The sequence below is a fragment of the Solanum tuberosum genome, unplaced genomic scaffold (genome assembly GCF_000226075.1).
Source record: "Solanum tuberosum cultivar DM 1-3 516 R44 unplaced genomic scaffold, SolTub_3.0 scf00159, whole genome shotgun sequence".
In the NCBI taxonomy this organism is placed as follows: domain Eukaryota; kingdom Viridiplantae; phylum Streptophyta; class Magnoliopsida; order Solanales; family Solanaceae; genus Solanum; species Solanum tuberosum.
In genome coordinates, this window is record NW_006239089.1 from 248451 (window position 1) to 264498 (window position 16048).

The 16048-nt window shown below is 34.8% G+C and overlaps 2 protein-coding genes across 4 annotated transcripts; both read left to right on the forward strand.

Moving 5' to 3' along the window:
- The first annotated feature begins 3360 nt into the window (after positions 1-3360).
- LOC102581444 (protein SRC2 homolog) lies at positions 3361-4938 on the forward strand. Of its 3 annotated transcripts, none has more exons than XM_015311542.1 (2): positions 3361-4149; positions 4180-4938. In XM_015311542.1, exons 1-2 carry the CDS (start codon positions 3633-3635, stop codon positions 4686-4688), a joined length of 1026 nt encoding a protein of 341 aa, XP_015167028.1. In that variant the 5' UTR covers positions 3361-3632; the 3' UTR covers positions 4689-4938. The 3 variants fall into 3 exon arrangements, with proteins under 3 accessions (XP_015167028.1, XP_006353889.1, XP_006353888.1); XM_006353827.2 differs by having other exon boundaries at positions 3363-4152; positions 4183-4938; XM_006353826.2 differs by having other exon boundaries at positions 3382-4938.
- A 2307-nt stretch (positions 4939-7245) lies between these two features.
- Positions 7246-9548, forward strand: LOC102604314 (UPF0496 protein At3g49070). The gene is made up of 2 exons (XM_006353889.2): positions 7246-7431; positions 8394-9548. Exons 1-2 carry the CDS (start codon positions 7383-7385, stop codon positions 9473-9475), a joined length of 1131 nt encoding a protein of 376 aa, XP_006353951.2. The 5' UTR covers positions 7246-7382; the 3' UTR covers positions 9476-9548.
- The last annotated feature ends 6500 nt before the right edge of the window (positions 9549-16048 follow it).

Here is a 16048-nt window from a genome sequence, read left to right on the forward strand (position 1 = left end):
CAAGAATTTTCAGGCCTTGGTTGTGTGACAGACAAGGAAGAAATTGAAATGCATTTGTTCTGATAATGGTGGTGAGTATATTGGTCCTTTTGATGAGATATTCTCTCCAGTTGTGAAGATGTCATCCATCAGTGTGGTTCTAGGCTTGGCTGCAAGTCTGGACTTGGAGGTTGAACAGATGGATGTTAAAACTGTTTTTCTCCATGATGACTTGGATGAAGAAATTTATATGGAGCATCCGAAATGCTTTGAAGTCAAGGGAAAAGAGAATTATGTTGCAAGTTGAAGAAGAGCTTGTATGGTCTAAAACAAGCTCCCAGACAATGATACAGGAAGTTTGGTTCTTTTAAGAGTCAGCATGGCTTCAAGAAGACTTCTTCAAACCATTATGTTTTTGTGCAAAAATTCTCTGATGGTGACTTTATTATCGTTTTGCTTTATGTTGATGATATGTTTGTTGTTGGTCATAATACTTGCAGGATTAAAGAGTTGAAGCAAGAATTGAATAAGTCTTTTGCTATGAAAGACTTGGGGCTAGCAAGGCAAATTCTTGGCCTGCAGATTGTCCGTGATAGAGAAATCAAGAATTTGTGGTTGTCACAAGAGAAGTACATTCAGAAAGTACTTCGTAGATTCAACATGGACAAAGCTAAGATTGTCAGTACACCTTTAGCTATGCACTTCAAATTGAGTACTAAACATTGTCTTTCCAGTGATGGTGATAAGGAAGATAAGAAGAAAATTTCGTATGCTTCAGCTGTTGGTAGTTTGATGTATGCAATGGTGTGTACAAGATCAAATATTGTTCATGTTGTTGGTATTGTTAGTCGTTTTCTTTCTAATCCGGGAAGAGAGCATTGGAATGCTGTAAAGTGGATTATGAGATATCTTTGTGGCACTTCTAGTCTGAGTTTGTGTTTTGGGATAGGAAAACCTATTCTTTGTGGTTACACTGATTCAGATATGACCGGTGATGTTGATACTCGTAAGTCTACTTTAGGCTACTTTATTACTTTTGCAGGGGGAGTTGTGTCTTGGCAATCTAGGTTGCAAAAATGTGTTGCTTTATCTACTATAGAGGCTGAGCTTATTGCAGCTGTTGAAACTTGCAAAGAGTTAATCTAGATGAAGAGATTTTTTAGGGAACTTGGTTGTGCTCAAGAGAGGTATGTGCTTTATTGCGATAGTCAAAGTGCTACATCTTGGCAAGAATTCCACATTTCATGGTCAGTCTAAACACATTGATGTGAGGTATCATTGGATTCAAGATGTGTTGGATTCTAAGTTGCTTGAACTTGAAAAGATCCATACCAATGATAATAGTTCCGACATGATGACTAAAGCTTTGCCAAGAGGGAAGTTTGAAGAATGTTGCATGATCGTCGGGATGGTGGTTTCCTCCACATAGTCGGTATGGGGAGAATTGTTGGATTTTGGGCGTTTTTTCCATCCTATGTGGATAAATAAAAGTTCAAGGTTTTGGGTCTTCCTTCCTTTCCTTTGTGGATAAATTTAGCCCAAATTTGACTAGCCCACTTTTGCCCATAAGCCCAATATTATGGTACATATGTAAGACTTTCTTTTAGGTCTTATTTGAGACATATCACAAGAGATTGAGAGCAGCTATATAGAGAGAAAAATGAGAGAGTGCAGATTTTCGCACAAGCCCTAGCAGCCTATTTCAAATCGCGATTCCTGCTTCGTTTTATGTCCGATTGAGCTGATTTTTGGATAGCATGTTCCTTTCAACTTAATCTTTTATTGAAAACTGAGATAGGGTGATTGGGAGTCCTATAGCTCCAGATTTTAGCTTGTGAACAGTAGCTGCGAGTTTGGTGCTTTTGCTTCTTTTATTTCTCTAGTTTTTTGGTGCTATCTTGTAGTTGTGTTGCTCATTATTTGGCACTTTTGTTGTGGCTATTTTGGATAACACTTTTGTAACTCTTGTTGATTATAGTGGAGCTTTGGCCTTGTGGTTTTTACTCTTCACACCGAAGAGGTTTTGCACGTTAAACTTGGTGTTTCATGTGTTGATTTATTTTCTTGCTTGGTTGATTTGTTTGCTGCCTAAACAATTTTATTTTTACATTATTTTATCTTCTCTTGGTTCAAATAGAAGGAAAAGTTTTGACTTTGATTTTCTTACGCTATCGCCCTGTCGTGCACATTTATTTTGTCCTTGCCTTTTTCAACAAATTGGTGGAGAAAAAAACAAGGCTAACTAATGAGTAACTAAATGTATAGCTTTTATTTGTTTTTTCATCCTATGTTCGTAAATTTTTGTCAAGCCAGAATATTAATATACTATTTCCGTCCAGATTGTCACAGTTTTTTTTAAAGTTAAATTATAAAAACTTTGAATAATATTTTATGATGTATTTTTTCATCATATTAATATGCAACAAATTGCAATTTATAGTACTTTTCGCATAATTTTTCAAATATCTAATTTTTTTGTTTAAAATATCGAATTAATGTAACCTAATTTAATTTTAAAAATTAGTTAAATTAACTTTCGAAAAACACAATAGGATAAAAAGTGGACAGAGGGAGTAAGTGCAATTGGCACAATTTGCTACTTCGATTACAACGACAACTAACATGCCTAAGCAATGACTTTTTTTCTTTATGCATCTAGAAAAGTCGGGGTTATAGTAGTCTATTTTTTTATGCAAAGAAAAAGATATTTTTATTTGACTATTAAGTGCTTTTGTTATTTATTTGTAAAAAATTAATTAATATGAATTTAAATACCGTGTTCACACCGCGGTGGAGCAAGGAATATGCTTGTCCTCTTTTCTTATTTGTTCTTCACAGTTATCGCCTGTCTCCCGTATTTATTTCCCAAGATATTTACTACACCAGTCATCTCATTTTAATTTTTTTCATACTAGTTAGTTAGTATTTTTATAATAAAAACAATTCAATATTTTTAATCTTAAAATGTGATACTAGTAACTATTTTTGGGACAATTTTTAAAACTAAAACAATTAAAATGAGACCAAGGTAGAAGTGAGAGATGCTTTTATATATATATCCTTAGAAGTTAATATTTTTTGATTTTTTGATAACTTAAACTCATAATTTTAAAATTTGAAGTGAATGGTGCATATTATTCAAACAAGTTACTTTTATCTCAAGATTTTTTTTAAAATTTTTTATCCGATATTAAAAACTCACTATATTTGAATCGCGTGCCGCTGAACCTATTTAGGAGCGATGCTCCCAATAGCATTGTTTTGTGCTTTTGTTTTTCCTTTTTTCTGTTTCCTCCCGGTCCTGGCCCCACACGTCTTTCATTCAAACACAACATCTACCACTCCAATGACTCCACGTGTCCTACCTTCCTCGGTTGCCTAACCCCCCGGTTTCTTTCAACTCTTCTCGGCTAAGGAAAGCCCCTTGTCTTGCCTAATCCGCTAATTCCTCATTTTTCTTCTTTTTGTTTCGACATGGACTAATATGCCCTTCCTGAACTCTCTCATTTTAAACGGACCAAGCACCAACATATAGAAAAAGCCCAAGGTCATAATGGAACTTAAAACAACCAAAACCAGTTAAATACTCACTCCACTACCAATTTTATAGGCCATCACAAAACAGCCATTGTTACACTTCTCAGGGGAAAAAAATGGGATCGCAATTCGAGGTGGAGGTGAAGATCTCATCAGCTAAGGATTTGAAGAACGTTAATTGGCGTTATGGCCGTCTTAAGCCATATGCTGTTGTTTGGGTTGACCCGAAAGGGAAATGCTCCACCAAAGTCGATGATAATGGCGATACTTCTCCTTCTTGGAATGAGAAGCTTGTGATTCCTTTGTATGCTCCGATCGAAGAGTCTACTTTGTATATCGATGTTGTTCATGCTAATGCAACCGAGGGAACAAAGCCTTTGATTGGTTCAGCTAAGCTTCCGCTTCGTGAGGTTGTTGATAGCGTCGGAATCGGAAATTTGACGGAGAGGTCGCTTGATTTGAAGCGTCCTTCTGGTCGCCCACATGGAAAGGTGAAAATTGAGGTTACTGTTCGTGATCCGCGCTATCGTGCGCCGGATCCGTATTATGCGCCTCCTTACGGTGTACCTCCACCAGCTGGATCAAGGGATTACCCTGCTCCGCCGCAACCTTACGGCGGATCATACGGTGCTCCTGGTGCTGCTCCTTCCCCTTACGGTGCTCCTGCCCCTGCTCCTTCCCCTTACGGTGCTCCTGCTCCCTATGCTGCTCCGCCGGCGGGTTACCCGTACAACGCCGCTCCTGCTCCAGGTCCAGCTCCGGGTTATGGTGGAGCTCCTGCTCTGGCTCCGGGTTATGGTCAACAACCAGGTTACGGTGCTCCTCCTGCGCCGTACGGGCAGCAGGGTAGTTACGGACAGCAGCCTGGTTACCCGCAACAAGGAGGTTACGGATCGCAGGGTAGTTACGGGCAGCAGGGAAGCTACGGGGCGCAGCCTCAGGGTAGTTACGGATCGGAGAAAGCAGGGTATGGTTACGAGGAGAAGAAGAAGAGCAAGTTCGGAGGAATGGGGCTGGGAGCGGGACTGGCTATGGGTGCGGTTGCAGGAGCACTGGGTGGATTAGCCATATCTGAAGGTATTGATCACATAGAAGATAACATAGCCGAGAAGGCAGCGGAGAAGGTTGAGGATGATCTTGACGATGGTGATTATGACAATGATGATTACTAGATCACTTATTCACATTTTCTATATAATCCTCGCGTCATTTTTACGCCTTGGTAAAGATTTAAAAAAACAAGCTACTTCAGTGTCAAAAAGCAAAAACTTGTAAACTTTATGCTTTTAGTTTTAACTGTTGTTCGATGTAATATGTTTTTTGGAGTATTGATCAGATAACATGTAATGGATGTACCTTTTTGCTGTAATTTCAATATCTTGTATCCAAAATTTCATGCTCTAGACACTCCTAGTTCAGCAATGTCTACTGCTTCAATAATGCTATTCAAAGTTAGTAGCATTCACAGAAATTGCTCTCAATCTAGTTTTGTTTGAAGTAATTAAGGAATAGATTCCTTACTTCTTTCTCTCATTCAAAATTGTGCATGAAACTTTCATCTTACACGGCTCCTAAGTGAAAAAAGAAAGAAGAATCTATGTTCTTTCTTTTTTATCACCTTCCTTGCATATGTATAAGACCCTTTCTCCCACTCCTTCGTCAAACTCCGATTTATATATTTTATAGAGAAATCTCGGATCAAGAATAAATCAAGGGCCCTTTTGCATCATATCTAAGGAATTCCTCGGTTCGTGCCTGATTGGTAAATACTCAAGATCTTGTGCATTGGAACATTAGTATATATGAAAGAGTGAAAAAGTGCTTTCGTTATAGCAAAATAAGAAGCCATATACATCACATACGCTGGATCAAGTAAGAACTCCAGAGTTCCAACAAGCTACTGCTACATCCATTTCATTAGGAATTGGTGATCTTTTAAGTTTTAACAATACCCTTTAAAGGATGGCTACTTCAAGATGTTGAACAACAAAGTTTGATTTCGGAAAAACACCGTCATTATGAGAATGTACATGCAGTAAAAGATTATGACAATCCATTGAAATATGGTATGTTACAAGTGAATATTTGTGCCAAGAAATGAATATATAAACATACCATATGACTCACTTTGAAGTGTGTACTTCATAAACGTAGGTATACTAATTATCTCTTACCTAACTTAATGATACTATATGTTTTGCTCTTTTACTCTGCTTCAATCGTCAATCGAATGGAGTTAGAAACTAGGACTTTAAAGAGCTTGAGAAAAGTAGATAAATAGAAGTAACTTAACAATTTATGACGAGATCAATAGCCTTTGTAATCAGAGGCGAATTCAGGATTTCAAAAAGACGGGTGCACCATTGTCAGGGGCGGCTCTGCTCCTTTAAGAAAAAGGTAACCACTTTAGGCTCCCAAATTTAAGGGCCTCATTTATTTTAGCAATAATAGAATATAGGTTTTTCATAAATTAACTGTTAAATACGATTTGCGGAAAAGAAATTATTAGAAGTTTGATATATCTCGAGTACTATGTCACAAGAAAAATTAAATGCATTGATTATATGAATTATTGATTGAAAAATAATTATTAAAAGAAACAATTTATAAAAAAAATATATATACAATTTTGCATCTCAAGAAATTTAAAAGGTACACTTTATAAAAAGAAAATGATACATTTTCAAAAAAATTTAAGAGCTCTCAAGCTTTTAATTATTTTGTTTTAAAAAATAACAAACAATGGTGTTTTTTAATTAATTTTTAAAAAGAGGTTATCTCTAGGAATCGAACCCTCAACCATCAAAAAATAACACTAGAACCAGTGAACCATCTGGTCATTTGTAATTATGGGTTCCTTTATTTAATATTTAGTACATTTAAAAAATTATACAAATAATAAATCGAATTTTGTCAGATGACCACAGATTCGGTGATCCATTTTTACACTTAAATTCGCCCCTGGGCGTGCATCATCAAATTGAGCTCTTTAGTTCAATGGTTACAATTTGTAACCATTGAACTAAAGAGCTCAATTTGATGATGCACGCCTCATTGAGGTGTATGTAATGAACCATAACACTAACACATGACTAAAACCTTCGTTTAGCCATGAAAATAGTGGAAGAGTATTTTTTTTTTTTGTTCACATGAAATGATTGACTTATTAATTACGATTCGATTTTTTAAACTTATTTAATATTGAACTTGAATTGACAAAAGCATTCAAAGTTTGCCGTATGTTCTGTCATCATCCCTTCCGTGTCTCAACAAATACATTTTTTTTTTGTTGAAATATCTTTCTTTTGGCTTTTAAAATAATTTTGGTATGTGATAGCTACTCATGTGCATTGGTGCCAAGACTTGTTAATTACTTCTTAAGAACACGTCACCCACTTAATTCAAAAAATATACTACTTAATAATTAATGTTGTTAACATGGCTTCAATTATATATTGGGATCATTGTCGTCCCACTTAATAATAATCTTCAAACATGATGAATATATATCATTATTGTGGTTGATATTGAAGCTAGCTAGTTGCCTTGTAAGATTAATCAGAGTAAATGTAGGGAAGTTTGTGGGCAATGCTTAATCCCTTGCAGTGTAAGTCCCCTAATAACATCTTAGACGTACAGATAAATATTCTCTTGTCTTCAAAGCTAAAAATAAACAATAAAAAAAGCATATAGTATATGACTTAGCATTTATTATAAGAGGTGCTTTAAACGTGTGCTCTGCTCTCTCCTTCACCTTCTGGAATCATCTCTCTTTTATTTAAAGTGCTGTTTCCTCTCTCATATTTGAATAGTTACTTGTAAAATCACCTTTTTTGAGTTTTCTATCTGCAGGACTAAGAAGAAGAATGAAGATAAAATTTCGTCCAGTATTGAGAAAGTATATTGCATGGAATGGTACGTTTCCTATTTATGTTTCAGTTTAAATACTTGATTTTTTTTATTCATAAATATAAAATTTTAGAGGCATATATTATTTTAGGTATAATACACGTAGGACACCACATAAGACGTGAATTGTCATGTAGCATGCATGTATCTATTTGTGCATATATAAAAGTGAAGGGCATAAATGCATGTCTGCTGAGACCAAGTTAAAAAACATGTTTATGTCTTGCGTCTTTATCTTTTATCTTATTTAATAGCCCTAACAAAATGTTGGATAAATTTGACGATAAAGAGTCAAATGTACCCATATACTATTAGAAAAAGTTTAAATATACTCTCATTATAATTTAGGTCCAAATATATCCGAGTTATACAAGAGAAGCACGTTTTTTTGGCATGTTACAAGTTGGGCCAAAAGTGTCAAAATAATATAGTAGCCAACAAGTCATACGATTATAATTACTTTCTGGTCCCCTTGGGACTATATAATATGTCCAAAAGCACGTGGTTTGTGTTATATAGTACAAATATACAATCATCAATATGGATTTGGATTGGGTTGTTGGGATTTTTCTCAGTTCTTTAACTCATTATTAGTTATTTCATCCTCAAATTATTTTGAATTTGATTATTATCCGTATTAGAGTCCGACTAAATTTGAATCTGCGTTGGAAAGTTTCACAATGGGATTTGGGAGTATTGGGGTAAATCGCTTGTTAACAAAGACGACTCATGTTAATCTTGTGAAAAGAAAATTTATAAACAATCAAAATATTAGATTACGCTTATTAATCCTTCGAATCCCACCATCGTTTGTTAGATATTTTCCGTATATTAATTGGGTATACTTTTGTCCAAAGCTTTTTTCGAGCAACAAAAATGGCTAATATTTGATAGAACTTATACTTTTGGGCTTTGTTGGAATGCTGTATGCTTTAACTCAAAAATCTTTTTTTTTTGTTTACTTGCAGAGGCCCAAGACCCGAAACAGGCCCACATGGAAATGGACCTCCGAGAGGAATATGCCCATGCTTTTCGAACCGAATCCTATGCTGATTTCTGGACACGTGTCCTTGCTTTATCCGAAAAGATTTCTTCTCCGACCAAAATTGTGGGCTCCACTTCAGCTGCTCGGCTTCCCTCTTACCGGCTTTTCGTGGAGCATCTTTTGGATCCGGACCAACCCACTGTGACTCGAATTCTCGGTTTGATCCAAACCCATCAAGACACCCACTCTCTATTATCTGAATACTTCTCACAAACTGCTGAAACTTCTCTACTTTGTAGTCTATTATTAAAAGACGTGCAACGTACGCGCTCTAGATATAAATCACTTAAGTCCGCCTTAGATTCCCTCCAAAAAACACCGTACTCACCTAAAAAACACATGCCCAAAATCCTAACCCGATTAACTAAATTCTGCAACTCACTTAACCCGCTTGTTTCATCAACATCTTCTCCGCTCCGATTTAAAACCGTTCAAGCTAACTGCTCGCAATTACTAAAACGGATTGAGCTTAAGCGCGATAAGACCAAAGCGAAACTCCGATTAATAAATAAATTCAAACGTGGCTCAGCCATATTTGTCATGGCTCTAACAATCTCGCTTACCGTTATTGTAGCGACTCATGCACTAGCCTTGTTAGTTGCGGCTCCAACGGTAATGATGGCTTCATTCCAGCTGATGTCGACTAAGAAGCTGGCTAGCTGGTCGGCTCAGCTGGACGTAGCCGCGAAAGGTACGTACATATTGATTAGAGACTTGGACACTATAAGTCGACTAGTGGGTCGGCTAAATGATGAGTTAGAAGACTTACAGGCCATAGTTCGGTTTTGGCTCGAGAGAGGTGGAGACCCGCTTCAGCTTGAGGTACAAGCCAGCGGAGAAGTGGCGCGCCAGCTGAAAAAGAATTATGCAAACTTTGTGGAGCAATTGGATGAATTAGAAGAACATTTGTACTTGTGTTTCATGACAATTAATAGGGCTCGAAATCTTGTTATTACTGAAATTATGAATTCGCGCCCATATTTGTTAACCCAAATTAAAGAATAGTGATGGGAATTCGTATCTCACGTGACCTTCTATGTGTATTATGTTATGTATCACACGTGTCTCTACATGTTTAACTTTGTGCAAATTTAACTGTCTATTTGTGTAAGATGAATGACATAGATGATAGATAAAGTCAAGTTAAAAAATATGTTTATGCATTTATATTTTATTATATAATTTCATGTAGTTTTCATTTAAGAAACGGTCGACATTGAAATTTTGTGGCTAGATGTGTTCAGTTTGAGTTGGGACTCTACGAGGTGTGTTCAATTCTAATTAGGATTCTTGGAGGCTACTCAACCTTAAATCCTAATTCATGTCTATATAAAGGGTACTATATTCCCTTTAAGTGACATGTCAAATTCATGAAATATTTATAAAGAGATCAAATTCAAATCATCTTGATTCGAGAAATATACCACTAACAGCGCTCGAATTATGAAGATCAAGTCCGAATCATCTTAATTCGCGAAATACTCCACTAAGGACAAATCATCTTAATTCGAGAAATACGCCACTAAGGACAAATCATCTAAATTCGAGAAATACGCCACTAACGGACCTCAAATTATGAAGATCGAGTCCATATCATCTTAGTTCCATAAATATGTCACTTACAACCCTTGAATTATAGAAATCATGTCCAGATCATTCAAGTTCGGAAAATACATCACTAACGGCCCTTGGATCATGGATGAATCTCATGAAAGAAGAATCAAGAAAGAAAAGAACAGAATTGTGCCCGCAATATTTATCAATAAAATCATATTTCTTCATATTTTATTTGTGATTGCAATTTAGTCACTTTAAAATTTGTTGCAAAAACAGAATAGCAAATTGTTGCTTGAATATTTCTTTTTTAATTCAAAGAATATTAAAAACAAAAAAAGCTTTCTCTTTAAGGAAAGAAAACAAAAAAACTTATTTATATATTTCTTTATTTAATGATGTGAGCTTTTATGGGCAAGAAAATGGTGGATGTGGAAATTTATGATCACACCAAACGTAGCATATATTAACATAGTGAAAAAAAACTTTCACATAATTAGGTTTGTCAGAATTTAGTTGGGCGTTGCTATGTGATTAATGTGTGTTTGATCACTTTATTCTTTCACATTATAATTGAATAGCCGACATTTTTGTTATTGATTAAATTAGTGATTTCTTCAATTTCAAATTCAATTATTGAAAAAATAATTGTTACATACTCCCTCGGGTCCATCATAGTTATCGTAGTTATTTTTTATTAGGCATAATACATAAATATGTTTTCTAATTTGGTTTCGGTTGATTTTTTTGTTCTTCAACTTTGGATGTGCACAAGTAAACACTCAAACTTGTATAAAATTGAACAAGTAGACAACATAATACACGTCGGCAATGGCGGAGCCAGAATTTTGCCTAAGGGGTATCAAACTATAAAGAAATAAAATCGGGTAGAAGTCAAGGAGTGTCAATGTGTAATATATATACATAACAAAAATATTTCTATTTTAGCTACACAGTAATTTTCCGACGAAGGGCTGTCGGTCGACACCCCTTAACTACATGTAGTTGCGCCACTGCACGTCAGATCCACTTGGGACACAAATTTGCCATGTAGGACGCCATGTAGGATGAATATGTCTAGTTGCTCAATTTTATACAAGTTCGAGTGTCTACATATCCACACAAACTTAAAGGTTGTTGTCAGCTAAAGCCAAATTAAAGATCATGTTTATGTATCGTGCCTTTTAATTATAGTATCTATTAAAAATAGCTAATTTAAAATAATTGTCATTTCATAAATTCAAGATATAATTTTTTATTTTTTTTTATCTTTACTCTACTTATAGAATTTATTGTTACTATTGTTCCACCTTTATCTTTTACTTAAAATAAATATGGAGAGACTACTATAATAAAAAAACATAATAATACTTATTAATTAAAATAAAAGAGTAAATAAAGATACTTAAATTAATTATTATTTTTTCATTCATTTTGTAGGAGTGTAAAAGAAAAAAACATACCAAGTAAAATAAATATGACCTTCGAAAAAGTAAGATAACTTGTATCCTGATTGCGTTTTGTCTTGTTGACTAATTTACATAATCGCAGAGGTGTAAAAAAAAAGGAAAAATCGATTGAACCGATCAAATCTAATTAAATCGATTTATGTTATTAATTTAATGAAATTGTGAATTTTTATTTAAGTGTATAACCGTCCTGAAAAATTGGGATGATCTTTTTAATTTCTGAAAAGATTTGAAAAAATTCCAAACTGAACCGAATAACCTTACATGTAAATATATTTTATATGTTAACAATATTTTAAATTTAATATATAAATATGTTTTATAATAAATTTTAAATATAAAAATAATCTTGGTCCTAGGCATCTAGTGACTAGACAATTTTGGGTCTTTGTTCTTTAATTAACCTTTACTTAATTAAGTTTAAAATTAAAATTAAAAAATACGGTAATAGATACTCTATCAAACAATACAACAAAATCTATGCAAACACTCCTATTAAATGTTTAAGATCAAACAATACGGTAACAAGGTTTTACATTCTTGTCTTCTTGATGAAGAATTAAAGTGTTACTTCAAGAACATATTTGCGAAAGAAATATTTTAATAGTAGTATATTTTGAGGTGATATTTTAAAAGAAAAAAAAATGAAAATTAACCGAACCATACCGATACCGAAGAGAAACGATATGCTTAGGATGGTTTAAAAAACCTAATTTTAATTATATATTATAAAATACCCGAAAAATTGGGGTGATATAATTTTTAAGAAATAACCGACCGAACCGTACCATTAACACCCCATCTTAATCGTATGGTTTTTATCAAAGATGACTCGATTTTTTTTATTTACCCAATGAATTATATTTTCAGTTAAATCTAAAGACACCGTAAAAGGCTATTTGGTTTTTATACTAAATTGTTAATTATGTGGGAATTTATTATAAGTAGGAAAATATTATTCTTGGAGTCTTTCTGGTGAAACCAAATCAAACTTTATCAATTTGGTGGGTTCGATTTTGCTAAAAAAGAAAACTAGTTTTTTTTTTATGCTATTTCAATTTTATTTGTTGGAGTGACGAATAAAGTTTTAATGAAACATATAATTTATTAAACACATAATAATTATTTGATTAGTTTAACAATAATCTTTTAATGACGTATGTATTTAGACTTAATCAAATTTTAACAATGAAAAAGAGTTAGAATTGTTTCTGAACAATGTGAAATCGACTACTAATATCCTTCATTACATTTTGGGATAAAGAATGTCCCGCCGTTATGTTGCCAATCTGTGTTTAAAATAGTAGCACTGATTACCAGAAACTTTGCAGAAACACGAAGTTATCAAAGTTTCCAATGAACCTGTGATGAAACAGAAGAACAAAAATTAATTCACAAGAACTAAAATCTGTAAACATACCAGAATCTGAAAAAACAGAACGGAAAAAGATCAATCCCACTGAATGCACAGTGTCCCCTTAGGAAATTATTCCCCTCTAGTATCCGAGGTTTGATTTGGAATATGTCCTCCCAGGATAGAATGATCTCAATGACCAGTGTATTGATACCCAAAACGCTGGTGTCAGCGAGCCACTCAACGGCAGTAAAGTACACAAAGAAACTTTTGTGCAGAAGAAGAAATCAGAAAAATTCGTAAGGAAAAAGTCTGAAGAGTCAGTGATATTTATAGGCAAGAGAAACTGGTTTTGAAAGGTTGCAACCTTTCAGAATCCACACGACCATTCTTGAAAGTTTGCAACCTTTCAAACGGTCATAGTTGTTCCTGAAAGTTGCAACCTTTCAGAACAGTCATTTTCAACGGCGGGAAATTCAAATAAAATGGAAAAGTTTAAATAAAATGGGTCGCGCGGAGATCCAAGTCGGGTCAAAACGTTTCGGTTAATTAACTAACTAATTGAAACGTTTTGGCCATTTAATTTATTTTATTTAATTAAATAAATAATTAACTAAATAATTAAAACAAACTTTGTCCAAAAATAATCTCTCGATCGATCATTTTCCAAAGCCAAAGCCGAGCGACCGACGACAGTGACGGCGCGAGGGGGGTCCCTCTTTCCAACTCTTTTAACAATTAATAGAAGTGTTTCTCTATTTAAACTCTTCTATTTTTCTTTCCACCACCGATGAGGGAGAAATGCCTTTTTACTAAAGCATAAGAGGACTTTTCAAGTTCCCAACTTTTCAAGTTCCTCTCTTTTCATCTTCCCTCAATTTCCCATTAAATCTTGCTATATACCCAACAATCCCCCACATGAATGGGAAATGGTTATAACATAAGGAATGCACAGACGAGTGTGTACTTTACAAGCAAGGATCAATTCCATCTGGATAAGTAGGTTTACCCTTGGACTTTCCGTAGTGAACATATGTCGAATATACTCGGTCAATCGATAGATGCAATATCTTTGAACCGTCAAGCTTTAGTGTATACCTAGACAACTATATGTCACACAATTAATCCTTTACCGTTTATGGTTCTTACGGTTGTGTTCGTTTCAACCATGAACACCTCCTGGTTTCATTAGTGTATAGAGAATAGGCTTTTGACATAAAATTCTCTTTGAAGCGGCTTACACTTCACACTCACAAAGGTAATTTCTAACCGTGTCATCTTGTAGATATACTATTTTGTCAAATCTGCCAAGTTTAGTAAATCATTAAAAACTTTAAGCTTTATTAACTCATTAACAAACATTAAAGTCTTAACCTTGTTCCTGAACATTGTCTTCATCATGAGAATGGATTGATGAGTTGATTGACAATGTTGAACCGTCAGTCACAACTTTGTTTTTCTCCTTGAATCTAGCTCTTGGGATCTCCAGTTTGCTAGATAGAGTGACCGCTATGCTGACTTGTCCTAACCCGTAAACCCATTCCCTTAGATAATCTTTCAACTGCCTCTATCACTAAGCCTTTCATTAGTGGATCTGACACATTATCGCTTGACTTCACATAGTCAATTGTGATAATTCCACTAGAAAGCAGTTGTCTTACGGTGTTATGTCTCCGTCGTATATGACGAGACTTCCCATTGCACATGATACTCTCTGCCCTACCTATTGTTGTTGGACTATCACAATGTATGCAAATAGGTCCCACAGGTTTGGGCCAGAATGGAATATCCTCTAAGAAATTTCGAAGCCATTCAGCTTCTTTACCAGCCTTAACTAAAGCAATAAATTCAGATTCCATTGTGGAGCGAGCGATACATATCTGTTTGGACGATTTCCAAGAGACTGCTCCTCCACTAAGTGTAAACACATAACCACTTGTGGATTTTACTTTATTTGACTCGGTGATCCAATTTACATCACTATATCTTTCAATCACGACAAGATATTTATTATAATGCAAAGCATAGTGTTGTGTATGTTTCAGATACCCCAACATACGTTTTATTGCTATACAGTGAGTTTGATTCGGATTACTAGTGAACCGACTCAGTTTGCTAATAGCACATGCTATATCTGGTCGCGTACAATTCATAATATACATCAAACTTCCCAACACTCTGTCATATTCCAATTGAGATTCACTTTCACCTTCATTCTTTTAAAATATAAAGCTTAAGTCAATTGGAGTTTTGACAATATTGAAATTCAAGTACTTGAACTTATCCAATACTCTTTCAATATAATGAGATTGAGCTAATGCTAGTCCCTGAGGAGTTTTGAGAATCCTAATTCCTAAGATCAAATCAGCAACTCCTAAGTCCTTTATATCGAACTTGCTGGATAGCATGCGCTTAGTAGCATTTATATCGTCAATCTCTTTACTCATTATTAACATGTCATCAACATACAGACAAACAATGACTTTATGATTCAGAACATTTTTAATGTAAACACACTTATCACATTCGTTAATCTTGAATCCATTTACCAACATTGTTTGGTCAAATTTAGCATGTCATTGTTTGGGTGCTTGCTTGAGCCCATAAAGCGACTTCACAAGTCTGCACACTTTCTCTTCTTTACCAGGAACCACAAACCCTTCAGGTTGTTCCATATAAATTTCTTCCTCCAACTCTCCATTTAAGAAGACTGTCTTTACATCCATTTTCTTGATTTTAAGATCATGCACTGCCGCTAGTGCTATTAACATCATAATTGATGTTATCCTTGTTACTGGAGAGTATGTATCAAAGTTGTCCACACCTTCCTTTTGTCTGTATCCTTTGACTACAAGTCTAGCCTTATATTTGTCAATAGACCCATCGACTTTCATTTTCCTTTTAAAGATCCACTTGGATCCTAAAGGTTTAAATCCTGGAGGAAGATCAGTCAATTCCGAAGTATGATAACTTAAAATTGATTCGATCTCACTATTGACTGCTTCTTTCCAATAAGTTGACTCAGACGAAGACATCTCTGCTTTAAATGTTTGAGGGTCATTTTCAAGCAAGAATGCCACAAAATCTGGTCCAAAAGAAGTGGATTGCCATTGGCGATTACTACGCCTAGGATCCTCATTAGGTAGTGTATTTTACGTTGATTCTTCCCGTGATCATTTAGGTCTTTCACTTGTCGACTCA